This window comes from Sebastes umbrosus, chromosome 5 (assembly GCF_015220745.1).
Source record: "Sebastes umbrosus isolate fSebUmb1 chromosome 5, fSebUmb1.pri, whole genome shotgun sequence".
Lineage (NCBI taxonomy): Eukaryota > Metazoa > Chordata > Actinopteri > Perciformes > Sebastidae > Sebastes > Sebastes umbrosus.
In genome coordinates, this window is record NC_051273.1 from 14931670 (window position 1) to 14959575 (window position 27906).

The following is a 27906-nucleotide window of genomic DNA, read 5'->3' on the forward strand; positions in this document are numbered from 1 at the left end:
ATTGTACATCAACTGTGTGAGTGCTGACATGTCACAACGTCTGGCTCCGAACCTGACAGTATCAAGATGGCGTTGTCATGGGCCCGGAGACGAGGTGAGAAGCAGAGTGTGTTGAGAGGTAGAGTGTATCGTCAGTCAGACAGTGCATTATCCAGCTGTTCTGTGCCTGTCTACCTTTTTCTGTGGCGGGGTAATGGGAGTGTCACACACTAGCAGACAGTCGGAGTCTCACTATTCAGCCGAGAGGCCACGTCCATATACACTGCCTGCTAACTGACTGCCAACGCATGCCGTGGCTGTCCTGTCTGCCCCACAATGACTGTCAGTGGCAACCTGGGGGCTGGTTGGCGTGACTGTCAGCGACTGGTCACAAAGCATTTACCTGCTGACAGAATTGCAATTAGTCCGGGGAATGTTGTTACTGGGAGAAAGAAAAAGAGAGATGGAGAAGGGGGGTGGAGGAAGGAGAGGGACAGGTATAGGGAGAGAGGGAGGGGAAGGGGCGGATAGATGGGGAGTGAGAGGTGGGTAGATAAAGAGGAGAGAAGGTGTGTTTGGGGGTGGCGGGGAAGAGATGTGGAGACAGCGGCAATGGAGAGTGAGAGGTGAGTAGATAGAGGAAGGTAAAAGAGGATTGTGAGGAGTGGACAGGTTTGATCTCTGAAGCAGTGTGTGTGCATGTGTGTGTGTGTGTGTGTGCAGAAGATTGGCTCGTAGCTTTGTATCAGGGGAGTGTGTCTGTCTGTCAGTGGCCCGGGTCAACATACATTTACTTAGTGACACAATCCTAATGAATCTCCCCAGTAATATCACCCCATCACACACACCCACACATCACCAATGACCTCCTGGAATAACTGGCTTCAGTGTCTGGATTAAAGGAAGGAAGGAAGCTTGTCTTTTAACATGCAACCTCTTTTCAGCACCATGGACAGCTCTGTCTATCTGTCGTTTGAATTCCAACACATCCACATTTTCCCAATTTGCACCGAAGGAATCTACGGCGTCCAGTCCTCTGGAGTCACACGGCTACATAACACACCTCGACCTCGCACAAAGCCAGTGCCGCTCTGCTTCCTCTCAAACCCTGGAACTCATCACCATCCACTAATGACCTCTCTCCTTTTTCTCTGGGAGCCAGTAACGCTCCCCTCCCGCCTTTCACTCCCCAACTCTCTCCATCCCGCACACTCTTTGTGTGTGTGCTCTCTGCCTGATAAGAGAGTGGCAGGGGCTCCTCCCTGGCCCCTAAGGGAGAGACGGAGCGTGACCGAAACTGTAGTCCCAAACCAAACACAAGTGGAAATTGGTCTATGGGCCAGGATCAATAGTGAATTAGCCAGTACGCTGGTTCTATGGAGGGCTGCTCAGCTCTGATCTGATGATCCATAGTAAAAGGCCGCGAGTGGAGACTTGAGACGAGCACAAAGAGGACCTCAGGGTTGTAATGGTGGGATCCACTATCCAGTGGTGGTCTACTCAAATTGAAGTGTCTCATCAAGAAACTTTGTATGTAGAGCACCACGACTGTCTTCCCAAGAGCATCGATGTTCCAGCAAATCCCCCAAAAAATGACATATTTACATTCAAGTGATAAAGACTCTAATGGTCACAGGAAGTATGACTATTGTCTACTGAAAGCAAAGGAGGAAGTGATTAAAGAGCCACAAAGGTTGGGGTGGATGGGTCAACAACACGTTGAACTTTAGCACAGAAGACCGTTGTTCATGTTTCGTTTCTTACCAAACTTTCCCTACACATGACCAAACCTTAACCACAGCATTGTCAAATCATAAAAACTGATTTGTAACTGTGACAAAAAAATGTTGTCCTGCCGATAGCAGCATCAGATCAGAAAACGCTTATCTGTGTTGTTCAGGAGGGCATGGAGCGATGGCGTATTTTGCCATTTCATTTGGAGGATGATTTTGTGCCGCATGTAACCATGGTGACAATACATGATAAGAGTACTACAGTGTTGCACTTACATAACTTTGGGGCACTTGAGAGAGGCATTAAAAAAAGAACAATCAAAATCAAAGCAGCAGAGGATGAGATATTCTGACTTTTAGTCCCTGGTATGGGTCAGGCTCATAGACTGTATGTAAGAAGTGGACGTAGTCGCTGTGACGTCACCCATTGGTTTGTGGACTGCTGTTTTGAAGCCTTGAGTTCGGCATTTTGGCTGTCGCAACTTAAGATGATGTGTCAAATCAGTGGCGTTTCTTTTCAAAGAGACAGGTAAATAGAATAAGAAGAAATGTTGACATTAAAATAGAAAAAATCTGAATAAAATCTTCGAGATGCAGCATTTTGTCTCTGCAGGTTGTCTTCAAGAAGCCCTCTGAGGCCACGGTCATGTCTAGGGACGTGTTGTGTCGCCTCTTTGTGGTGCAGGTGTGAGAGCTCCACTAAACTAACCGTACTGTTCATCACTGCCTGCCTTGATCCCAAAGCTGTGTGTGTGTGCGTGTGTTTGTCCCCATGTGTGTGTGTGTGTGCACGTGTGTCTGTCTGGTGATTAATGAGCGGCAGGGCCTGATGGATTGTCCTGATCACAGAAGGGACACCATGTTGAAGAGACACACATGCACTAAGTGGTTATATAGGCTGCTGTCCAACACACACACACACCAACACGCATATGCAAATATATGCATACACACAAGCATACGTTCCCAGACATATAAGCACATATACAGTACATGCATCCACACACATTGACAACCCGGCTACACACACACACACACACACATACACAGACAGTTAACCTCTATCAGTCCATTACATCAGGAAGAGTCATCTCAAGCACATCTGCTGCCCCATGCACCTGCACACACACACACACACACACTACTCAACCTCCTGCACCTGGTCCAGCTGACAGAGTGGAGAAGTTTCCAGAGGTGAATATCTGACCTGAGTGGGCAGACACCATCATCATCTCATCTCTCTCTTGAAGTTTGTGATGTGATCATGAGATGAGAGGTATTTCTGCAGCTGTAGGTGAACACACACACACACACAAAATCAAGGTGGCTTCTTCCCTCGGGCCTCAGCAGGGAACACGTGTAACAATGCGCCTCATGTTGCCTCGTTGTCACGGCTGTTTCTTTGCCCGGCGAAGTGGGTTATTGTGATCTGAATCCACTTTGCGATTCCCGCCGTTTGACTGAGTTCTTAAGGTGATTCACATCAATAGAGTCGGGCTTTCTGGGCTCCAATGAATTGCATTTGGAATATCCCATTTTGCAACACAAACACATGCAAAGGTGCAGCCGCGCACACACACGCACATTCTCCTCCGAGCGGTCTGATAAGGTTGTCTTATCAGAAAAAGAAAGGGGAGGGAGGAAGAGGGGGGGGGGTAGCTGTGTGATAATGGCTTTCACCAAATCCCTCCTCTGTCACAGATTAAAATGCCTGCTTGGAGAGCATTAGCAATCTTTCTTTTCATCTGTCTCCTCTTTTTTTCCCCCCTCTGTCGGCGAGTGCCATCGGATTTCTGGGCCAATCTATTGTTGCAGGCCTGCCACACATACAAGGAGAAGTCAACCTCAATCTGATAGGCCATTGTCTTATTCTCCCCATCGCTGATTCCTGCTCATGGTATTGATCGCAAAGCTGTCCCCCTCACATCTCATCACATCGCTCTGTGTGAGGGAGTGTGTGTGTGTGTGTGTGTCCGTCTGATGGAAGATGTGGTCAGTGTCCCATTGGAAGAATCTTCCCATTGGGAGAAAATGCCCAACTTAGAAGTCTTTCCAGTAATTACACAGATCTATAGGTGGCTGGATCGCACTCTGGAGCTATGAAGAATTAAAAACCCAGCGTACTCCCACATAATCCGGTCACTCCAGGTATCAAGAGATCACAGAAGTGGGGAGAAGAAGCCACTCGAAACTAACTGTGACACCGCTCAGCCACCTTCCCACTAACACCACCCCCAACCTTCGCCTCCTCCTTCTTCTCCTCCTCCTCCTCCACCACCATGCCTCACAGGCCCGTCTGTCACCCCTCTATAATTATGAGGAGTGAGAGTAATGTGTTGCAGTATGAATAGGATTGTCGGCCTGATTGTGATGTATAGGCTTTCATTACCATGTCCAGGCCTGTGCCCTTCGCCATGTAGGAAATCCTATTTAGGCCCTAATTTGGGAGCCTCCCCGACCGTCCCGCCTGATAGCAATCACACACAGTAATTGTGTGCTGGGGCAACTGACAAGAGTGGAGGCTCAGACATGGAGAGAGGAGGGAAAGAAAGAAGGATAAGGGGGAGGAGGAGGGAGGAGGTGCTGACAATGATATATCTGCATAGTTTGGTACATTATTCAAGTCATCCTCTGCAGAATATGTATGTTTTTGTGTATATCTACTTATTTTAAGGTGGTATGTTAGAATGGGAATAATTTAGAGGCACTTACAGTAACACAAGATATTAAGGTATAGGATTTTATTATGGACAATAGAGGGCTTCCCCCTTTTACCCCTCTCTCATTCTACTTCAACAACAGCTAATTGGGAGGAGAGATCACACTAACTCAATAATTATGATTTATGAGACAATCTCTAGTGGATATCGCGCATTCTCCCCTGATTTGATGACAACATGTAACCAGCCCTCTAGCAATCAATATTTGTACATTTTCCATGTCTAAACTTTTTTTTTCAATATTTCATTAGTTCCTTTTTAGAGGGGAGTGCATCTCCGCACCAACACTTATGCAGATCTGACTCCACTTATAGGCTTGTAGATAATGAATGTCTAATTGACTCATTTAAATACTGTTTGCCTGCAGGAGGGCCTTTGCATTAAATGTTTGATTGCCCTCATATTAACTGTCATTAATCCCCTCTGCTCTTAATAAGGACTTTATGAGGCTTTCTTAAAACTTCTCGCCTACCTCACTCTCCCCTTTGCATAATTAAGTAGAATATTCAAAAATATGGAAATGAAGGAGCTCTCAGGGTTTGACTGATGGTCTTTGTGCCACAGAACTCTAATTATGGGCAAACCTTTGCATTTTCTGTTCCGCATCGGGTCGCGGTTCATTAGCTCAGGTCAATGTGGGTCGATACAGTTAACTCCTCTGTTTAATGTCCAACTCGAGCCCGCTTTTCACAAAGCATTTGATCAAACCGATTCTTATACCTGTTGTGTTTTTGCCGACACGAGAGGCCTGGCACATTCAAGCACTGCGGTGTCCTTTTTAAAAGAAGATGTACGGCACCGAGCCAACTTTTGACAGCCATTACAAACTGTCAAGGCAACCAGAGTGGGTGAGAGACACAAACTTGTCTGTGTTTATAGCTTAACTGATCCTCTTATTCCTGCTACTCCTCCAGTCTCTCTGCTCTGCCCTAATCTCTCCGGGGGTCTTACTGGCCCAGGGTGACAAATGGGAAGGAGAGGCCAGCCAAGCGTGGGCTCTGTGGAGAGGCTCAGGCCAAGGGTCTCGCTAAGCCCCCCTCAGCTCCGCCCTGGATCATCTCTGACATGGCCCGCTCTAACCCCGAGGATGGAGAGGCCACACATAAACCCAGGTATGTATATACACAGGACAGTATATGGTTCCACACATGTAAGCATACACACGGAGAAACACAAGAAGCCTCTGATCAGTATACTGCACCAGATTGATTTGTCTCATAGCCGCTACCTTATATTACACGCACACACATACAACTTCTCAGTTGCTCCACCAATCCAGCACAGGTATGTGAATGTCAGCTCAGAACTGGCACCACTAGATAAAACCCAGCCGGCTCTATTTCAGTATACACAGTCCAGCTCAATAAGAGCATGTACTAAATGACTGCAATGTAATGAGTGGCTGTGTGGCTGTACTCAGAGCAGCGACTCTGACAGCGCATGAGAATGTAATGCGTTGAAGCCTCCTTCTCTTTCCCCCCCTTCTCTCTCTCTCTCTCTCTAGCTCCATGCTCCTCTGCGCCCCACTGCCTCTCAGCCACGGGATCAGCTGCAGGCGCTAATGAAACGTCAGTCAGGTAATTGAGGCTCTGGTGGTGGCGGGCCAGCCAGGCAAGCAGTCAGCCTGTGTGGGTGATGACACCGGGACACTATAGCAGCTACAGGATCTCAGCAACCCCCCTAAGAAGCATCACAGGAACTGCTCCAGGAACCAGCGGGGTGGAAAACATTGCATTTATACTGACATTCCCCCCCCCATGTCCTCCTGTTTGTGTTAGGGAGAAATTTGAGCAATAAGGTGTGTACCAGTAAGTTGAGTCGTCAACTCGATCACAGATTGTTAACCAGCTTGGTGGAAGCTGCTGCTGGCGAGGAGGATGTTCTGCCAGCGGCCCTATAGTGAAGGAGTCAGAGGTTAAAATCCTTTGTTATTGCACCCTAGAGTGATGTTACCATACCTGCCATCCGCTGACCTGCTCAGCACTCCCAGTGAGTTATGGGTAATGTTTAATTCCCCCGCCGTGACAGCTGTGGATCCGCATGGTAAATTGGATTTTTTTTTCTTTGTTAGAATTGTGCAGGTAAAGAGAGGGACATCCGCCGCACCGGTTTGCTGAGGTAACTCTGTCACATATTGTTCAGAGGCCTCTCTATCTCTCGCTGACAAATCAAATCAAAGCGGTTTGTTTCTGAGGGCTGACGGTAGAACAGAGTGGAGCTGATCTGTCCAACCTGGTCTCGTTTATAGTCGGCATGCAATCACAGCTCTGAACTGAACAGACCGCACTCTGTTCACCCCGATGTGCCCCTCGTTCTTCATCATGTTAGCTCAGCTAGACAATAAAATAAAAGTCCAAATACATGGATACAAGCTGAGAACCAAACTGGGACATATATGCACAATCTTTGTGGTGCCCATTACCTGATTTAGAAATCTTTATTTATACATCTGACATCCTTAAAGCTGCACTTATCATGATTTATTTTACATTTGTAATGTATCAAATGACTATGTGTTATGTGAAAGGAGTTAATGTGTGATAAACTCAGAGAATTATCTCCCAACTCTGCAGTTCCCCTCTTTTGGTTCACTTTCACCGCTCTCATCATCCTCCTTTGCAGGGGTGTAAAAGCTTTGATAAACCGACTGTACAAGACCTGCTCAGCACCAAACAGCAGACCAACTCCGTTGACGACTAGTTGGTGACCACAGTGGAGCATTTAGCAACTAAAGAGCCTGATCATTTTCTCAGGAGTTGGTGGACACTAACCTGACCCACCAGATGGTTTGTTACACAGAACCATCTGAGAAGCCGTCATTGGAAGCTGTTTGTAAAAAGGCAGGCACTTTAAAAAAATACTTGGCAGGTGATTGGATGAACCATCTGTCAATCAAACTCTTGTCGAAGCCAGCCGAAAGAAGAGCGAAAATATTGCCTTTAGTGCCGTTCTTTGCTCTTCTTTCAATGAAGAAATACTCTCCAGTTCTGATATAACTGATGCTATGCAGCATCTACGCTAACCTCTTCAGGAGCCGCCACTGTTGTTTAGAACGAGCAGTCGCCACTCTGTGTCGTCCCACACTATGGTCTCACACAACTAAGTCATGTCCGTAGCTGCCAGTAGCTCCTCACAGGATGCTGATTGGTCCATGCTCTGGTTTGCCGGACACAAACGCATTATTTGAAGCCTGACAAGAAGGTGTGATATGTGATTCCGCAATTCTCGCATGATCTCGTGACATCGCAAGAATCCAGCTGCAGTGCAAGGTAACGTGAAGACTAAAACACAATTAAGCAGTGTAGTAGTGATTTACATTTGTCGTTCGGCCAGAAACACAAGTCCAAATGCATGCTAATGTTGCTCCGTAACTGCTGGATGTGGAAACAAGGAATAAATTATATGAGAGCTTTGAGTGGTCGGAAGACCAGAAAAGCGCTATATAAAGGTAAGTCCATTTACCATTTACCATGACTATACAAGGAAATCTCTCCTCCTTGTAAAATGACTTTTTCTCTTTCACCACCATCCTACTTTGTTCCTTCTTTTCAAGGTAGGACACCTTGAAAAACATCAACATCTGACCGGAGATGTTCCCAAGAGCAGCACAGTACCGGGGAATAGGAAGTCTAGATTTAGTCCGCTCTACTCCACTCCACTCTCTCCTGCCTCCCCGGGGCTTTAATGTGGAGAGTGGACAGTGGGGTTAATGCCTAGCTGTAAGCACTGCTTAGCGCCAGTGATTGGGTTTGTGTTGCAGCAAGCCTTCCCCCACCAGCAAAGAATCCAGTGGAAATGACTTCCACTGTCCAGCCCTGTGGGCAATTGTGATTTTTCCAACCTGCGGTTTCAACTCCCCTCCCCTTTGTTGCGGCTTGGTGTCCCAGGGAGCACAGGTGAATTTGATGTGGAGCAATGATTAAAAGTTTTCTCCCTCAAGGTGACCTAAATAGGAGGAGGTGAAAGTCAAAGTGAGAAACATGGAGATGAGAGAGGGGCATGGAGGTGAAAGTCTGTTTTGGACATTTGTTATGGCCCATATAGTAAACCCTCAATCCCGAGTTTAGGAGGGAAATCATCCAGGCCCTGTCCTTACACTCCTATTGCACCATTCCTGCCTGTTCCCCCTTGTAGTAATCAGTGATTGTATGTGACATGATGGGTATAAAGCAGTGTGCCACAGCAAGGAGGCATCGACAATCTAATCATTGTCACATCAGCGATTACCTCAAGGCGTGATGTATTTGAACAGGGTTCTATCACATCTGCTATTACCTGCCGCTTCCTGCCTTATGTCCCCCAGTACACATCTTTTCTCTTAACTGTGTGTTCAATCACCACCACCGGCATCACCGGCTGGTGCGGCCGAGCGACCCCTCGACAGTGACGTATGCCCGCGATTAGCCTGGATACAGTTCAATTATGATAAACAGCCAGTGCACCTCTTAGGCCGTGATTAAAGCCTCAGCCTGGCCTTGATAAAGAGATTCCATCTCAATGCCATCACAACCACATTATAAGACACTCCGCCGCGGCGTTCTGCCTCATGCTTTTCACATCAGTGTTGCAGAACGTACACTGTAGCCTGGATGGAGCTCACGGCAGATGGAGCAAGATGGGAGCTGCTGGGGGTCTTTATCATTCACACATGGCTGGCGATGCATCCCTGCCCACCTATTTTCAATTTAGACTAGTATTTATTAATAACCTCCACTTTCTTGAAGCCTATCTTACAAGATACCTGCCATATAACTTAAGATGGGCTTAGATATTGAGAGATAGAGAGGGAGAGAGGAGCCCCGGTTTTGATAAATGGATGAGCGGTGATGAAAAGAAGATATCAGAGGAGCATGAAAGGAGAGGGGGGGGGGGGAGAGCAGAGCATTAATCCAACACCAGGCTGGTAGAGAGAGGGAGCGACAACGAGAGACAGAGAAAAAGGGGAGAGAGAGAGAGGGGAGGAGGAAGCAAAAGAAAGATAGCCTTTCGGCTGTGTTCTGTCAAGGGAGAAATTACACATTTACGGAGGTTTTTTCAAGCAACGACGGGTTCCATAGATCAAACCACTGGATTTATGAGCCAATTTTCAACATGAAATATAGACACAGAGAATCCATTTTACCCATGTTTACTTGCCTTCTCTCACTCTTTTCCTCTCTCTCTCTCAATCAAACGGCCCACAGTGTGTGGACGGGTTTACTCCTGTAACCTTAGAGAGCTTATTAGAGACGTAAATGAAGATGTTTGGATGGTGGTGATGTGGATGTTGTAGAGTGTTTTCACCTATGACGGTTAAGAAAGAAGACTTCTGAAGTTGGAGAGGATCAAGACTTAAAGAAAGTAAATTCCTCCTTTTGCCAAATCAACAAATCACACTTGGATTTTAAGTTAAGATGATACATTTAAACCTTCATTTGTAATCCAAAACCCATTACAAGTGACCATTGAATGGTTTGCAGTTATAGTCCAAGAGATGTGATGAGGACCATAAAAAGACCCCAAAAGCGGCTGCAATTTGAAGTAATTTGGAGTTTGTATGCAGATTAAAGTACCTGAAATACCAGATTTTTTTGCCAAGTATACATCTATATAGATATATAAATACACAGAGTATATCTAGATCACAATGCTCCCCTCATCTGGGCAGACGTATTCAAAATTTGCATAGAAATTAATGTCTAAGTAGGCTAAACGACATAATTGACATGCAATTAGCATTATTATGGGGAGGGAACATAATGAAGTTTCAGTGGCTGTGCCAACCTAAAAATGATCACTGCTTAATTATCATATTAATGAAGTCATTAGTTGTCACTTAACTTAGATGACAGGTAAGGTAAGAATGTCATGATCCTACAATTTCCCTGGCAAATGTGTATTCAACACTAATTACCTCCGAGTTAAAATCTCATCTGAGAAAGAGGCCTGAAATGTGAGAGAGACCACTACGGCATAAACATGCATAACACGCAGGATGAAAAAAAAAACAATGAGGTTTATTGAATCATTTCAAGGTCACCTGAGGACAAACAACACAAATGGTGAAGCCCCACTGGCTCAACGTAAAGAACGGGCAGCGGATGCAACCGCCGTCCATCAGAGAGAGAGAGAGCGAGACGCACTCTGGGTGGAGAGGGAGCTACTAAAGGCTAACACAAAAACACATTTCCAGTAAACACTACGGCATGATTAGGCTACAAAAAAAACTCAGATGGGTCAAATGAGCATTGCGTCTCGAGGTCCTCCCACTCCCGGAGTCTCTTCTTTCATTCCAATTCATTTCAATTACCCAGTCGTTCCCACCTTCTTCCCCATGTCCCGATTAGCTCAGCCTGGCAATTTACAGTTGATCTTGCCTCATCTAAGGCTGAGCAATGGAGGAGGCAGGGAGACGAGCAGTAATGGAATGAAATGTCACTCAGTTGTTGCCTTTGTCACAAAGATGCTGGGCAGGCCAGATTAGGAAGGGCTGGAGAGGTCTTGAAAAGTTGTGTGTGTGTGTATGTGCGTGTAGTCAGTGGTGCTTCTACGATAAATGGACAGCAATGTGGTGTCCTGCTCCCCTGTGTCCCTGTTGTCCAACCATAAAACTTGTGGGCGTCTCCACTGTGACCAGGGTATCTTACACGGTCCCTCGTCCTCCACCGTGTACCAGCTGGTGCTCTCGTCCTCATCAAGGCTTCTTCACCTTTTTCACTGAAGACGAGCTGGATGCCGACTCTCTCCGTTTGCGCTGCAATGTGACACACAAAACAATCACATCAGGCTCTGGCAGGGATTTCCTCCTCTTTCTGCATTCCTAACAGTCATGAGAGTATTTAAACAGTTTACAATCAATGGACATTTCTAGAAAATGTTTGCCATAAATAGTGAATGTTGTTTAATGAATGACAGGATCGCCATGTTTAAAAGGGCAGGCAGCAACTTTCTCCTGTTTTCTTTTTCCCCTTTTCTACCAATTTGAAATGACCGGTTGTCAATGCCCTGCTGTGGACGACACTACTGACTCCCACTGTTGGCCTGGGGAATGTGAAGACAGTCAGGTGTTTCCAGCCAATACAACTTGTTTTTACCTGCACAGGTCTTTATTATGAGGATGTACTCTGAGCAGAGGTTCACACCATCTACCCAGATCGAAGCCCCCATCCCACACAGGAACCCAAACCAATCAGAGTCACTAGTACGATGACAAGGACTGGATCTCACTGGGTTCTGCATCATCAGCATTCAAAAATGTTTGAAATAAAAAATATCTAATAAAATGTTTTTGTATAAATGATCTTAACTGCTGAAAAGACCATTTGCAATGACTGAAAACATACCTGTCACCCAACTGCAACTAATGATCAGTCGATTTATCCGTTGATTATTTTCTCAATTAATCAATTAGTTGTTTGGTCTATAAAATGGTGAAAAATTTTGATCAGTGTTTCCCAAAGCCCAAGATGATGTCCTCAAATGTCTTGTTTTGACAAATGATGACAAATGATTTTCAGTTTATTGTCATAGAGGAGTAAAAAAAATAGAATATTCACATTTAAGAAGCTGGAATCAGAGATATTAGACTTTTATTCTTGGAAAATTACTCAAACCGATTATCAAAAAATAATTAGCGATTAATTTAATAGTCAAATAATCTAATCTAAGTAATTGGTTAATCAATTAATTGTTGTAGCTCTATAACAGTTCATGGGATGAGTGCAATCTAACTATTGAAGTTGAACCTTATTCAAATTGGATACAGCACTATGCAATATGTCTGTGAGTGCATTCAACTGCCTTTCATTTAGTTAAAGTTTTGTGACAAGCCTGTGTGCCCCACTAGCTAAACTAATCTGTGTAATACCAACTTCTATCCTTCTATAAATCTGTATTCTTCTGACATTCAAAATGAAAGCCATGCATTTGGGTAATTGGTTTACTTGTGCACATTTAACAACGCTATCATCACAGACAGTGCTCGTCATTACACTGTAAGAAATGTAACATTAACAGAAAAATAGGAGTGGCCATTGCCTTACCTGCCTCAAAATTTTAGGTTAACTGAATTAGTACAGAATAGTTTGTGAAATCTGGTCATTAGTTATAATTTCGAGTGTTGTTGTTGAATTATTTGACACATATGCTTTGATTCATTACTTACTTACTTGATGTTAAATGTCATGTTTCCATTAAAATAGAAGAATTTGGTGTGATTTTGACTATTATAATTTTCATACAAAACATTGATAGACAGGAAAACTTGCTTTTTGACTTGCCAGTCACATCTCATAGACTTGGACTTTCCCTTTAAAGACTTGAGATTTGACTAAGACTTGGTACGAAAGTCTTAAAAACAGCTCAGGTTGAAAGATAACTTCAGCCAATTTTTGTTGATGGTTTGAAAAAGTTTGGGTCTATGCTGTGCGGACTTACTGAGTTGGGGGTAAGTGGTGCTCCTACAACATCGATGATTTGCTCCTTGGCTTCCAGCTTGATGTCGTCTGCACAGGGCCAGGATGGAGCTTCGCCCCCTGGGGTGGACGCTGTGGTGCTGTTGGTGGCATTGAGTTCTCCAGCCTGTGTTGCGGCGGCTAGTCCGGCCCCCATAGTTCCACCCAACACGCCTCCGCTGCCGGTCTTCATTAGGGCCTCGTAGCGATGACGCAGCATCTGTTGTTCATATTCACAATTGCTGTGGGCCTGCTTCAGCTCGTACAGCAGCACAAGGTCGCTACGCAACTCATTGAACATCTGAACAATCTCCTCTGTGGGCATGGGGTTAAGATCTGGATCCACAGACACACACAAAAGCAAACATGAAGGAAAATTGAAGAGCTTTGATTAAAACACCACAAATCTTGTTTACAATTGTGAGATTATTAAGGTAAGTAGAAGAGGATGATGTAACTGATGCATGTAGTGGTCCCAAACAGGGCTTTTGATTCAGTATGCAACTTATATAGTGTAGATATTTGAAGAGTTAGTATCCTTGGTATGGTACATGCAAATGAGAAGACATATCTTTAAAACCCTCCCATGTCATGGTGCACTTACTGCTGTTAAACCACACTGTCCTCTTTTTGTAACACTTTGCAAAAATGTCATAATATTCCTTAAAGAGATATTATGTTTATGTTGTTATTCAAAATACAAAAAATGTTCCCTGTTGTACTGAAAACACCAAACCGAGACCATCAAATACCTTATTTAGGATCCTTATATTGTAAAGCTGTTGCAGAGAGGCGTTGAAAATGTAAAACTTTGAAATGTTAGCAGATTGCTAATGTTTGTTCACACTTACCGACTCCTTGATCTAGCAGGATCTGCTCAATGGCCTTGATCTTCTTCTGGCCAACCGAGCTTGGCAGTTTCATCTGAATCACACACACGCAGAGACACACACGCCAACACACACAAGGAAGTGATTTAAGGTGCAGGGGATATTAGGATAAACAGCTCCACCTCGGGGTTTTTAATTCGTATGAAATGCACTTCAGCGGGCCAGATCAAAATGTCTTTATCCACTGAACTCTATCTGACTGATTAGCTAGAGGGGTACTCCACTCCTTTAGCCGTGCTAATGCATTTTCCATAGAGAGCGGCAGCTCCTCATCAGTCTTGAAGATGAATAAGAGTCCCCTTGCTAGGTCTTACAGATATTAGCAAGTCACTAACAGAATTAATCATCGCAGTGCTAATGAGAGATAGCTAGCTCAAGTCAGACATTGTGGTTTCCCACATAAATCAACTCCAGGGTCAAGCTTCGCTAAAATTGTTTTGATATTAATAGAAGTTCAAATAAAACTCAATTGATGAATAAAAGTCAGCACAGTAGAGAGAAATATAAGTTCTTAATACAGAGCTATGGGATTATTTATGACTACTGTAGGTTTGCTCTTTGTTGATTGGTCTTTTAAGTTCCTCACTGGTATTTGAGAGCCAAAGGGAAGTTTTAAGTTGAAGATGTGCTTTGGAGTACTCCTTTTGTAATTTTAATACCTAGATAGGATTAATACTCACCCTCTGACTGCGCAGTGTGACTCCTGCTGATTTGAAGTCAGGGAACTTGATGCCTGCTGTTTCTGGAACAGCCTAAAGAAAAAGAAATAACTGATAAGAGACAAGATATGACACCCCATGACAGACTTGACAAATTAAAATATTCAAATAATTATTATGGGATAGATCAGGCCTCATTTTCACAAATTGAAACACAAGAGCCAGATTCTTTAAGATACAGCTGTTCCATCTAAATAATATAAAATGATGAATACAATATATTGAGCCAGAGCCAAATCTTAAATATTTCAGTGTACTATTGCATTGATTAAGCACTATCATAGGGTTGACAGCTGTGCCATCTAGATAACAAAAAAAGTATTTAAGGTTTTTTTTCCCTCTTTAATTTGCTGGTAAACATTTCTCAGGTACAAATGGTTGGCTTGTGCTGTACTTTGCTCCTTTTGTATGAGTGTATATCATACCGGTTTTTCTGTTTCTCTTTTTTGCGGGAGCTTCTTCTTGGAAACTCTCTTTTCGGCTCGTCTTAACTCCGTGGTCGTGTCAGCTGCTTTAATGAGTTTCTGCAGATCCTGGGTCTTCTTCTCACGCTCTTTCTTCCTAGACTCAATCTTCCTCAGCTCCTGAATAAGATATTCCTCTTCTGCCACCTGCAGGAAAAACAAGAGAAGTGCAATCTTAATATTTAAAAGGATCCCACCCCCCACCCCCCCCCCTCCAAAATGCATTACTACATTAATAACTGCAGTTATAATTGGTTTGTGCTCAGCATGATGCTTCTCGTCTTGGCTGGGCAATATTTACATTATGAAAATACAAGCAACATAAGAATCCAAATCCAAAACAAACTACAAAATTACAAACTTGTTCAGGTGTGCGATTGAAGAGCTTGTCCAGTTGCTCTTTACGGCGCCTTTCATGGCCGGCATCAAAGATGTAGATCTTGGGCTCTGTCCCTGAAGCTGCACGGACCTTGGTCAGCTTACCACAAATACTATAATACCGTTCTTTCAGGTCCTCCACAGAACGTTTCTAAGAAACACAAATGGAAGTATGTCACTAAAAATATGTGCTTTAACTTACAGTATTAAGACTGTTGCAATACATCCTCAGTGAAATGGAACATGAGTACTGTAGATGAGTGACTGAGTGATTACTCTGTATTGCTGGTAGTCGTAACGGTCATGGACAACTACGAAGCGCAGGTCAAAGCGCTTGCACAGGTCAAACAGGTGATCTGTCTCTGCTTTAGTCCAGCCATCGTCATGGAGATGCATCTGATATTCCTGCTCAGAGTACACTGGTACTAGCACTGTCTATAAAAAGCAGACAGGAGAACAGAAAGAATACAGTGAATAATTGAAAAAAAGGAAATATGACAGACCCATTGGTAGCCGTAAAAATCCTGTGTGTTCGTATTGAATAAGTGGTTAGACTTAAGAGGAGATTGTAGTAATCCCTACCTTGTTGAAGCGAGCAAAAGGGTAATCCTTGCCCTCCTCTGCCACACGTCTCCAGTGGTGGAATATAGCCCCATCCCTGCGAGCTGGATTGGTGAAGGGCATCCACTTCCAGGGACGCACCTTTTTACAGCCCAGCTTGGCTTTGACTGTCCTGTAGCCCTGAGTAGTATCACTAGGCAGCAAAGGGGGTGCATCTCTGGGGATTACATATAAATATACAGTATAAATTGTTAGCTTGAAAATTCATTAAACAGGCATCCTATAAAATAAGCTACAAAATAAAAAATTGACACGCTCTCTCTTTCAGCGACGCTTTAACAACCCTTCCACTGCTTGACCGGGTGAACATGCCACTCACTGGGCTGATCCTAATTTCTGATTTACGTACACAAGAAAATAGAGGCAACTATTGTCGTTTTTTCTCTTCAAATTCTGAAAAGGAAGATGAGCATTCATTACCCATGGAAGAGAAGAGAGAAAAACTGATTTTCATCCCAATCCCCTCCTCAGCTTTAAGAGTAGGTAAAGCAGCTGTGACACAAAAGGACTTGAATCAAAACCTTAAGTGTAATTCAGCATATTGATTTAAGACCAACTCAAGAATCTAACTCTGTTAGATCATGATAGATTCAGTCGGAGCTATTTATCTATTTTCCTTGTGATTTTGTTATTTAAACTGTGTCAGTTGTTATTGTTTTATTTACAGTTGACGTGCATTACGATGTGTTATGTTGAGTGTGCATGATGAGTAGTGTGAATGTGTATTTTTGTATTGTCACCATGTAAACTCTGTGGACCCCAGGAAGAATAGCTGCTGCTATGCAAAACCTAATGGGGATTTAAATAAATAAACAAACAATCAAACTCAAAAGGAATCCATACTTTTTATCTGAGTAGAGCAGAGCATAGACCTCTCGGTGCATTCCCTCGGGTCTCTTGAAGGTCAGCGTTTCTGTTGTCTTCTTGGACTTTTTCTAAGACAGGTGATGGAAAAAATTGGTTATTTATCTCTGTTAATACTCTCAAGCACAGAATAACAACACAATCTTCTTAATTTCTTGCTGTGGAAATGGCATGTTTTGTGTTTTCTAAGTCCCACAGCAAGTCCCACTCTTTGAACACTACTTTTGTTGTATACCGTTTATCCTGTACCTGTGGTTGTTTTTACATAGACCGGACAAAGAGACGATTGAAAGATAGAGTCTCTGAGCATAAGTATGCAACCCGAAAAGCTCATTGAATTACCCTATGGCTAAGCACTTTTATGAAATGCATAATAGCAATGCAGACAGCCTTATGGTTGAAGGCCTAGAAACCATCAAAAAGAACATTCGGGGTGGTGATCAACTAAAATTATTACTGCAGAGAGAAACTTTTTACATCCACAACATATCCAGGACTAAAGGAAGAAATTGATTTTAGTCGCTTTTTGTAGTGGCTCCTATGCATGTGGTCTGGTACTGTTGCCATAAATGGTTGATAATTATTACTTATTTACTTTTTTCTGTCTTGTTATCTGTATATTTATGTTTTCTTATTTTATTTTCTCTGCTTTCTTGACATCCTGTAGAGCCATCTAGTGACCACATTTTGCACTTGTCACCTGAGAGTTTATTGGCTTCTTCCTCAGGTGTTTGCAATCATCAATTGTCTGTGTACTGTACTCACAAAAGGGAAAGCTGTGTGCTGAGGGTTACACCCTGAAGAAGGCTGTTTGTGCCACTACACCTGGGTTGTTACCCAATCTTACATGTACCAGCATTGTTTTTAGCATTTCATCATGAAATAGCCAATTGAATAAAGGCTTTTTATATATTTTTTTGCCTTAAGAGTGCCTTGTACTCCCCCCTTTTTCTGACCCACTCTTTGAGTGTTGGTTCACATTAGGTGATGAGGGGTTTCCTCTGATTATCTCTCACCTTGTCCGAGTTGATGAGATCTTTCTTGCTGATGGGACCGTCATTATCTCCTCCACCCAACTCCAGAATATCCCTGACATCAGCTCCAGTACCCATGACTGAATATGTGGTTGATTAACGCTTTTCACAACCTGTCAAACTAAAGTAAATACCGTTCATTCATTCACAAACCGCTCTCTCGGTTCAGCGGTGCACCGTCCAACAACACGCTCCTAGCTAGCTAGAGGCTAATGCTAACGTTGTCATTTCTACGATACGTTCACTTTAAACACAGAGCCGCGAAAAGCCAAGCAGATATTCTGTAAGATTTGTTTTTCGTAAAATCACCGTGAACGTTTCTACAATACGTGAAACCCGTAGAGATGGTTATTAAGTTAATATTCACAAGCTATTGTTACTGTTAAGGCTAGCAGTGTGTAGCTAGCAACCGACATTACTACTTCCGTTTCCGGTGATGATGCTGTGATCTGCTCTATAATTGACTGCTGCTCCCGTGAGGTCTGGCGGTGAACTGCAGCTTCTTCTTTTTTATTTTTTAATTTTTTTATTTTTTTATTTATTTAATTCTTTTACTTTTTTATACATTTTTTTTTATTTATTTATTTAATTTTTAATTTTTTTTTAAAATTTTCATTATTTTTTATAATTTTTATTTTTTTTAATTTTTATGTATTTTTTTAATTTATAATTGTTTTATTTTTTATTTTATTTATTTATTTATAAAAAAAACTTTTATTTTTTTTTATTTATGTATTTTAATTTATTTATTATTTTTTTACTTATGTATTTATGTATTTATTTAATATTTGTACTTTTTAATTTTTAAATTTATTTTATTATTATTTTGTATTATTTATTTATGTAAAAAAATGTAATTTTTATATTTCTTTAATTTTTTAACTTTTTATAATTTATTTATTTATTTACTTTTTTCTTTTTTATGTATTTTTTTTCTTTTTCTTTTTTACTTATGTATTTATGTATTTTTTTACTTCTTTTATTTATTTTTTTTTATTTTTATTTTTTTTTTACTTTTCAATTTTTAATTTTTTAATTTTTAATTTTGTCATTATTTATTTATGTATTTTTTTATTTATTTTTGTTTTACTTTATTTTTTTATTTTTTCATTTATTTTTTTTTATTAATTTTTTTACTTTTCAATTTTTTTTAAAATGTATTTATGTTTTTTTTTAATTTTGTTTTTTTTTTATTAATTTATTTATAAACCTTTTATTGACAAATAGCAAAGTGAACATGGAACAAATACAAAAATAGATAATGCCTGGGGGATCAGAGTACTGACAGAAAACAAAAATCAATTCATAAAAATGTTATATTATATGTTTTTCTTGTATAACAGCTGAGGGCTGGGGGTCTGGGTGGGAGATGGTGAGCAAGCTGTCTTTATCTGTGTATTTGCAGTGCATGTTTGTTATGTAATGCTGTTTTTTGTCTATATGTGTTTTTGTATTTGTGTCTATAGGACACCCTCGACAATGAGATGCTGCATCTCAAGGGTATATCCTATCCTTTCAATTAATTCAAATATACAGGGTACATATTTATGGTTTTGAAAGCCTTTCCATTTTTAGAATATAAGACTGAAGCCATATTGTTTGAGTTCATTTTCAAAGATGAAAAGGGATGGTTTATTTATGAATATGAGATCTTGCAAGTAATATGATTTAATATAATATTGATTTGCTTTGGTAGAATGGGAAGAAGAGAAGGCAAACAAAAGATTTTCATAGGAGAGAGAAAATTCTGAATCAATATATTGGGAAAATAAAAGTGCATTTCCCAACACTAGGGACATAGACCTTTAAAAAAATCATTATGAGACCTGGTCCCTCCAAAGTGGCACGACGGCCAAATTTTGGGGGTCTGGCTCATGGACTAATGTGTGTAAGTATGTGTATTTATCTGCATTCCGGACACTTATTCTGAAAATCACCCTCTGTTCCGTGATGACTTTTACTTTGAAAAGTACACCGGATGTAGTCTATTCTTTTCAAAAATTCCCAGCATCCATTGTTCCTGATGCTCCTCTCTCTCCGCCATTTTCGGTAGCTGGTGTCGCAGAGGAGGTCGGGCTCAGTTATCTGCTCCTTTAAGTTCAGTTTTAGAAGGCGATTGATTCGTTACTAACAACGAAGATAGTCTTCAATAACACAGTTTGATTTAGCAAAGATAAATAAACCGAAGATGTCCACCGAGCAGGTCGAGAACACGATCGTGACGGAGGCAGCAGGCCAGCAGGCGCCGCCGCCGCTCCAGCAGCAGCAGCAGCAGCAGGCGGGGTGAGTCGGTCCATTCATCAGCGGTCCTTTGTTGGCGGTAGCTACATTGTTAGCCGTATTAAGATCCACGGGAACGTCGTACTTCCATCAGTCTTTACTTAAAACATATTCCCTTAATTGCATCCTCACGTGTGAACTATAGAATCCCCGCAATATGATCAACGTGTTTCGTTTATGCGCGCTCATCTGTTGCTAGGAGGCGTGTTTGGGATCCGTCTATTTACTGGGAGAATACATCAATTTTTACTTAAAGTAACTTCTAGTACTTGCCTAACGTTACTTGTTAATATCAAATAACTTTCCTTTTCTATTTGTTCGCATTTTGACCATACACGTAAAAAAAACAATGTAAAGTTAATGTAATAACTCAATACAGGCCTCTAACGTCGAAAGAGAGGCCTTGCCATGCGGTTTAACTGCAATTGTCTCCATAGCTACACTATTGCAGGCTATTATTACAGTTCAGACCAGTGTGATCACACATTTTAACCTGTTAATAATAAAACATACTTTCATCGTTTAAAATTTTAGTTGAAGAGGGATTTTCACTATCCGACAGACTTAAGGAAATCCCTTCACGTCCACTATTGGATTGAGTTAATCACACCAGCAGCCATCACTCATCAGCTTTGATTTAGTTATTACTAAAATGTACCAACAAATGTGTGTGCAGTAAATTGACTTATCTCTTATGTGTCCTTTTAGCTTTTGAGTTAATTTCTCATAATTTAATCATACTTAATTCTGACCTTTGCAGGCTATTATTACAGTGTGTGGCTGTGATTAAATCAAACATTTTTAACCTGTTAATAATAAAACAGTACTTTCATCATTTAAAATGTTAGTTGAAGAGGGATTTTCCATATCCGACACACTTAAATAAATCCCTTTAGGTCCACTATTGGATTGAGTTAGTCACACCAGTGGCCTCATTCATCAGTCATCATGTTTGATTTAGTTATTACTAAAATGTACCATCAAATGTGTGTGCAGTAAATTTACTTGTGATCCCATTAGTTGCCCTTTTTAGCTTTTGAGTTAATTTCTCATAATTTAATTAATTCTGACCTTTCTGGGCTCACTTATAAAAGCGTTTCTTTTACACACTATTACCTGATCTGTTTACAGAGAAGTGAATGGGAAAGCTAAACATGAGCCCAATTCAAGCAGGAAGGAGAGGCCGCAGAAGAGAGGTGGTGGAGGCGGGCGCTTCGAACCCTATGGAAACGTCAACAAGAGATACCGCGTTTTCGTCAGCAACATCCCATACGACGTCAAGTGGCAAGCTCTCAAAGACCTGATGAAGGAGAAAGGTAAGGTGTTATGGATAAGGGATTGACTCAGTCAGCTTTGGACCTGACAAAAAAAAGATGCAGCATCCAGGGTCATTTTGTTTGACCACTGCCGCTTTGAAGGGCTTTTGGGAATTTGTGCAGAAACTCAAGTTGTACAATGTTGCTTGAGATCTGGTGGGAATTATCTGGAACAAAGGTTTTGGACGAGGTCCCTCTCATTTGTCCGTCAACTAAGGAGTTGCTGCAGACTTGCACAAGAGCTGTGAACCTGGATGTTAGACTGAACATTTATTCTTCATCGAGATTACTAAAAAACTATTGTGGTTTTTGTGAAGTGGGGGTTGTACACGTGTAAAGCCGGTCCACTACTGTGAAAATCTAGTGGCTTGGGATCATGAGTGGCATATTGAGATGCTTTTCCCCAAGAAATCCATGAAAAAAACATACAGTACATTGCTGTAACATAATGATTTTGCCCAGAAACGAGGGACAAGTTGCTCTCACTTGCAACATGTAATTAACGGTAAAAACCAGAGCTCTCATGATTTACAAATAAGCCCAAATTTTGGGGACCTGTCAAACAAATCATTTGTGATGCAGCAACTTTCAGCAGGGATTAGTTTAAAGTGCTCTCTTAAATGTTCAATATGGATTTACATGTGCCGTTACTCTTGTGAAAGTACTTGTAGTTATAGGGTATTGGAAAAGCGTTAGATGTATTATAAGTAATGCACTAAATATGCATTTACTTGAAGTTAAAGCATGTGTTAAGAAAGGTACAATCCTTTTTTCAAGAGGAGTGCCTGGTATTCGTTTTATGACAACTGACTGTGGAGTTAAATTGCATTTTCTCTTTTAGGTGTGACCTTGACAAGCAAATGTTTTCTCAGCAGATCTCCATGTTGTGCCAAACACGGCTATGCGTTGGAGGTTTCTTTGGGGTACAGGTCTACAAAATGAAGCAACTTCTTATGCACTGTCCTTGTCTCTAGAGGTTTGGTCACTGATGTCCATTCGTTGAACAGACACGTGATCTGGAACGAAGGCGTGGCTGTGGTCGACGTTCAATCAAAATTTTGATATTGTGCGTTTTAAGGAACAGGTCCACTTTAATAACATGTTTGCAGTTAGAGAAGTTTCTTTCCCCTAAGAGCTTGCCTTCATTAAGATTATGGTTAGTTTTCTAGCTGTAGGTTTCTTCTTATACTCAGTTGATGGGCGAATGTATTGATGCATTAGCCTGATGTTTAAAATGGCGACATTTGACAAAGTATGCACAGGTTTGCAATGAAATGGACTGAGGCATTGAAAGGGGTTTGCCTACTTGAAACTATTGGGTCAATTATCTTCAGTTAGAAGGTGTTGTTCACGGCATTATATCAAAATAGGAATCCTGATGGCCATTTCAACAGTTGTTGTCCTCAGTCTATTGCTTTTGGTGCTTCGGGAGAATTCCAACAAGGACAGGCTAAGAAGTCTTCATTTTTTTTAAAGACCCAAGCTTGCTTTTTGTAGACCTGTACCATATTGTGCTGCTGCTGAGGTGCTGGGGGAACGCGCAGGACTGGCAGTCTGAGCTCACTGTCACCGGCCGCCCTACTTGTGTCTGCTCTAAACCCCCATTGTTCTCTCGGCTTCTCTCCCCTTGGTGTGTGTCGTCTCTGGAATCTGATTTGTAGTGGGTGAGGTAACGTACGTGGAACACTTAATGGACGCAGAAGGCAAATCGAGGGTAAGTGCAAATACATACAAATAAAACATGAATAATCCTAGACAAACCTGTGTTTGTCAGCTTTGGTGTCTTTATTTTCATTGTTGGGAATTGTTCAGCTTCAGAAACTTGGTGGAGTGTGTGAGATGGTGACACGCCGGAGGCGTGTTTTATTTGGTGTCGTCTGGGGCACTGACCTGAGGGTTGATGCCCTTTTTATAAAAGGACTTCAGCGTTCTTTGAAGCCAATCCTGTGGCATTGCAGTATCTGAGTGACAATGTCCCTTTTGGTTGCTGGATTTGCTCCTTGTGAACTAAAGGGTTCTAGTCTGCAAGAGGTTGTTACAAGGCTGTTAGATGGTTGTTAAATATAACCGTAGAACTGCTTTACTGGAAATGTTATCTCCAATATCTTAGTAGTGGAGAATCCTATCTCACTGTGGATTTTCTGCCCTTTGGATGTTGGAAAAATAGTCCTTTAATATTCACCAGACTTGCCTGCATTGTGTTAGTGACTGGGAAAAAATTGTGAGATGTTAAAATTGTAATTTTATTTGGAAACAAAGTTGTGGCCAAGGCTGTAGGCTTGTGTGATGTTGAACTTTTGATTGTGCATGAGTTCTCTTTTTTGCTTACATTTTGTAAATTTAACACTTATTTTAACCGTTGCCTTTACTAATTTCAATTATTCTTTACTCCTTTTTGGCGCGGCCTGTTCTGATGTCTTCAATCAACAAAGGGTTGTGCGTAAGTAGTCTCTATCCATTTTTATATTTTTTAATTGTTGGGTCAATGCTTCTCAGATGACCAAATGGAAATGTTGCAATCCCGTTCAGGTTAACCAAGTGGAGACACATGCACCAGTGTCTTTGTTAAAAACAGGTTTTTGGAAAGGGTAGTTATTACAAATCTAACAGTTTGTTTATTGATTTCTCTAATGGGATATTCTGTATATTTCTGTCAGCGTGGTTGAGTTTAGGACGGAAGAGCTAATGAAGAAAGCAGTGGAGAAGGTCAACAAGCACAACCTCAATGGACGACCCCTAAAAGTGAAAGAGGTAGGCCGCAGCAAGAATGAGCAGAAAAACAATGAGCAGCAAAGAGATCAAAATGTCAGTTTCAGATTTCCCTGTGTCATATTTTCATGCTTTTGTCAGGACCCAGATGGTGTGATCGCTCAGAGAGAAATGAACAAGGCTCAAGGTGGAGGACATCCAGGAGGCCACGGCGGAATGGGAGGAATGGGTGGAATGGATCGCATGAACATGGATCGTATGAACATGGATCGCATGGGCCCTGGACCGAATAGCTCCGTAGTCAACATTCCTCCGAGCCTGATGAACAATCCCAACATCCCCAACGAGGTCATCCACGGTCTCCAGGCTGGCAGGATTGGTAACACTGTCTTTGTGGCTAATGTGAGTATTCCAGAGTTGTCCCAATGTTGTTTCTCCCCCCCCTCAAAAAAGTAGCCAGTAAATAATTTGTATTTTTTATGACAAAATGACACAACTGACTTATAGTTACAGCATTACCTGTTAGTGTACAGCTGTTAATTTAATCAAACCGTATAGTTGTTTGAAAATATGGTGAGAAACCTTAGTTTAGTCTGACTCTTCTTTTTGGCCTTGCCTATGTTTAAACAAGTAACCATCTCAAAAATGTTTCCTTGTGCCTACAGCTTGACTACAAAGTGGGCTGGAAGAAACTGAAAGAGGTGTTCAGCATGGCGGGCATGGTGGTGAGGTCCGACATTCTGGAGGACAAGGACGGGAAAAGCAGAGGCATGGGCACAGTCTCATTTGATATGCCCATTGAAGCAGTCCAAGCTGTCTGTATCCTTTTTTTGAAAAATGTTGGATCGGGATCCCCTCGTGTATACATAGACTGTTAATCCAGTAGAATCACATTGTTTCAAAAACGTCTACCTACGTTTTCCTTAATGATTTCACAGCTATGTTTAATGGGCAGCTGTTGTTCAACAGAGTCATGCACGTCAAACTGGTATGTTGCCTAAACCTCACTTTTACATTAGATCACATTATGATCAGAGTGCATAGTCTGAATGCATTTATGTTTGCTCTTGTCAGGATGAGAAATCCCTGCCCAAAGGGGATTTTGGACCACCTGACAGATCTGCTGCTGCTCTTCCCCGTAAGTATACATGTAGCTTTCTTCACTGCGATTAAAAAATGCCCTGTAAATAAAATACTTTAAATGACTCGTAGGATAGTTCAGTATTATAACCACAGTATCCTTTCCAGTTAAATTTAGTTACTTCACTTTGGTGCAAAACTGCATCTGTGATATAAAAACACACAGGTAGCAACAATGACTGTGTTTGCCACTTGAATATCGCCAAAGATATACACTGGGTGGTCTTTCAGGAGCCACTGGGGCCTCGCTGACGTACTGAACATTTAGATATTTAACGAATATTTCACAGTGGTGCTTCCTCTGCAGTTTTGATACCAAAGAATAGGAATACTGTGGACATGACATTTTTTATCCAGTTTATTTCTACAGACACAACATTTTTAGACAATGTCTTAATACTGAACCCATTTTCTCTGCCCAGGTGGCTTGAGTGGTATTGGTTTGGGCCTGGGACCTGGTGGCCAGCCCATTGATGCTACCCAACTCAACAGAGGAGGTGGTGGTGGTGGAGGAGGAGGAATGGGCAACATGGGCCCTGGTGGAGGTAACTAGCTCCAGCATTGTTTTTGTTAAACTCTTGAATAAAAGACACCAGTGAAATCAGTAGCTTATCATCAATCTTCTTACTCATAGGAATGGATGGAATGGGCTTTGGCAACATGGGAGGTCGTATGGGAGGTGGTGGTGGCGGCGGTGGTGGTGGTGGTGGAGGAGGAGGAGGTATGATGAAGATTTTTACCTCAACTGCTGCATTTACTGTTAAAGTAAACTCAATTTTTCCTCTAAATGTATCAGATTTATTAACATTAATTTTCATTAATTTCAAATTTTAAGCACCCAGAGTCTGGTGTCATAAAAGCAGCAGATATATCCATACCCAGCCTGTCCTCTCTCTGGTTGAGCCCTCTGGTATTAAGACTTTCCTCTCCTCTGCTCTAGGAATGGAAAACTTTGGAGGAATGAACAACATGGAGCGTTTCGGCTCTTCAGGGATGGGCAGAATGAACGGTAAGGAGATGCGTCGAGCGCTCCAAAGCAAGCGTGAAACACTTTCACGTCTTGCTTTTTGTTTCTAATGGTTTCATCTCTTGCATTGTCAGAGATGGACCGTGGGATTGGTGGTGCTTTTGACAGGGAGTTTGGGCGAAATGAAATGGGAATGTCTCGCAATAATTTTGGTGACTCCTTTGAAAGAGGAATGGGTTAGTATTTTCAGGATTTTGTTTGAAATTCCTCTGGTAGCTTATCTGATAAGCCTCATCAGGTGTGATGCTAACATCAGCTTAGACGGTTGATATAACTGTTCTCTTATTTTCTTTCTTTTGTTAACTTGTTTATAGGAAACTCCCTGGGTATGGAGCGCATGAGCTCTGGAATGGACCGCATGGGAACCAGCATGGAGCGCATGGGAGGGATGGAGCGGATGGGCATGGACAGGATGGAACGCGGGTCTGACCTGGACAGGCTGGGCTCTGGGTTCGACCGGATGGGCTCGGGGATGGACCGGCTGGGGCCTAGTATGGACAGGCTTGGACCTGGCCTGGAACGCATGGGCTCCAGCATGGAACGCCTCGGCCCATCTGGGTTTGACCGCTTGGGCTCGGCTGGTTTGGATCGCATGAGTTCCGGCCTGGACTTTGGCTCCTCAATGGGTATGGAACGCATGGGCAACACAGGGATCGACAGAATGCCCAGCAGCTTCGACCGCATGGGCTCCACTGGAGGAGGACTTGACCGCTTCTCCTCCGGTGGCCTCGACCGCATGACCTCCGGCATGGATCGGATGGGGTCTGGAGGTGTTGGTGGCCAGTTTGATCGCTCTGGTGAAATGGATCGTGGATTTGGTGGGAATTCCTTTGGAGGAGCTGGAGGAACTGGGGGCAGCAATATCAGGAAGGGATGCCAGATCTTTGTCAGAAACGTAAGTATTTCTCTGCACGGAAGTTAATAATTAATTTGAAAAGGATCTTCTCATGTAGGATTATAATCAATTTGGATTTTGTTTTTCAGCTGCCATTTGACTTCAACTGGAAAATGCTGAAGGATACCTTCAACACATGCGGTAAGGGTAGTCATAGTTTGTAAATATTAAATTGTTTGCTATTTTACATTAAGATGACCCCTAACATTGATGCTCTTCCCTCTGCAGGCATGGTTCAGTATGCCGATATCAAGATGGAGAACGGCAAGTCCAAGGGCTGTGGCGTGGTTCGCTTCGACACCCCTGAAACTGCAGAGCGCGTCTGCAGGACCATGAACGGCTATCGGCTGAATGGAAGAGAAATCGATGTTAGGATTGATAGAAATGCATAAATTATTTGTCTGCATTTGCCATTTCATTTAGTCCCTAATGTCCAAACTCTCTATCATCTGACTTGCCGTTAGGATAGTCAGATTAGATTCACTTGGTTTGTTGGATATTTGTAACAGTAAAAGTTATTTTAGTTAGTAATTGTTCCCAGTGAAAGTGTTTTAGTTTTTGCTTAAATTTTACTTTTTTTTTAGAGACCAAATTTTTAATTTTCTTTTCTCTCATGCTTCAACTGTCATTGCCTTTGGTTCTATAAGGTGTTTTGATAAATAAACCTCAGTATTTGAAATGCTTTGTTGGATTATTTTTTTTTAT

The 27906-nt window shown here is 42.1% G+C and overlaps 2 protein-coding genes across 9 annotated transcripts; one reads left to right on the forward strand and one right to left on the reverse strand.

The window, feature by feature from the left end:
* Positions 1-10407: 10407 nt before the first annotated feature.
* On the reverse strand, positions 10408-18288 carry dmap1 (DNA methyltransferase 1 associated protein 1). Its single transcript, XM_037769075.1, has 10 exons — positions 17817-18288; positions 16780-16871; positions 15898-16093; positions 15592-15750; positions 15299-15466; positions 14899-15084; positions 14435-14506; positions 13716-13788; positions 12848-13200; positions 10408-11165 (listed from the first exon to the last, which is right to left on the reverse strand). Exons 1-10 carry the CDS (start codon positions 17910-17912, stop codon positions 11106-11108), a joined length of 1455 nt encoding a protein of 484 aa, XP_037625003.1. The 5' UTR covers positions 17913-18288; the 3' UTR covers positions 10408-11105.
* A 1565-nt stretch (positions 18289-19853) lies between these two features.
* Positions 19854-27880, forward strand: hnrnpm (heterogeneous nuclear ribonucleoprotein M). 8 transcript variants are annotated; one of them, XM_037769067.1, is made up of 16 exons: positions 19854-20117; positions 21246-21430; positions 23092-23144; positions 23863-23870; positions 24088-24181; positions 24281-24541; positions 24805-24958; positions 25078-25127; positions 25214-25277; positions 25702-25824; positions 25914-26000; positions 26220-26288; positions 26381-26482; positions 26621-27201; positions 27291-27342; positions 27430-27880. In XM_037769067.1, exons 1-16 carry the CDS (start codon positions 20023-20025, stop codon positions 27591-27593), a joined length of 2142 nt encoding a protein of 713 aa, XP_037624995.1. In that variant the 5' UTR covers positions 19854-20022; the 3' UTR covers positions 27594-27880. The 8 variants fall into 8 exon arrangements, with proteins under 8 accessions (XP_037624995.1, XP_037624996.1, XP_037624997.1 ...); XM_037769068.1 differs by having other exon boundaries at positions 25914-25985; XM_037769069.1 differs by having other exon boundaries at positions 21288-21430.
* Positions 27881-27906: the final 26 nt, after the last annotated feature.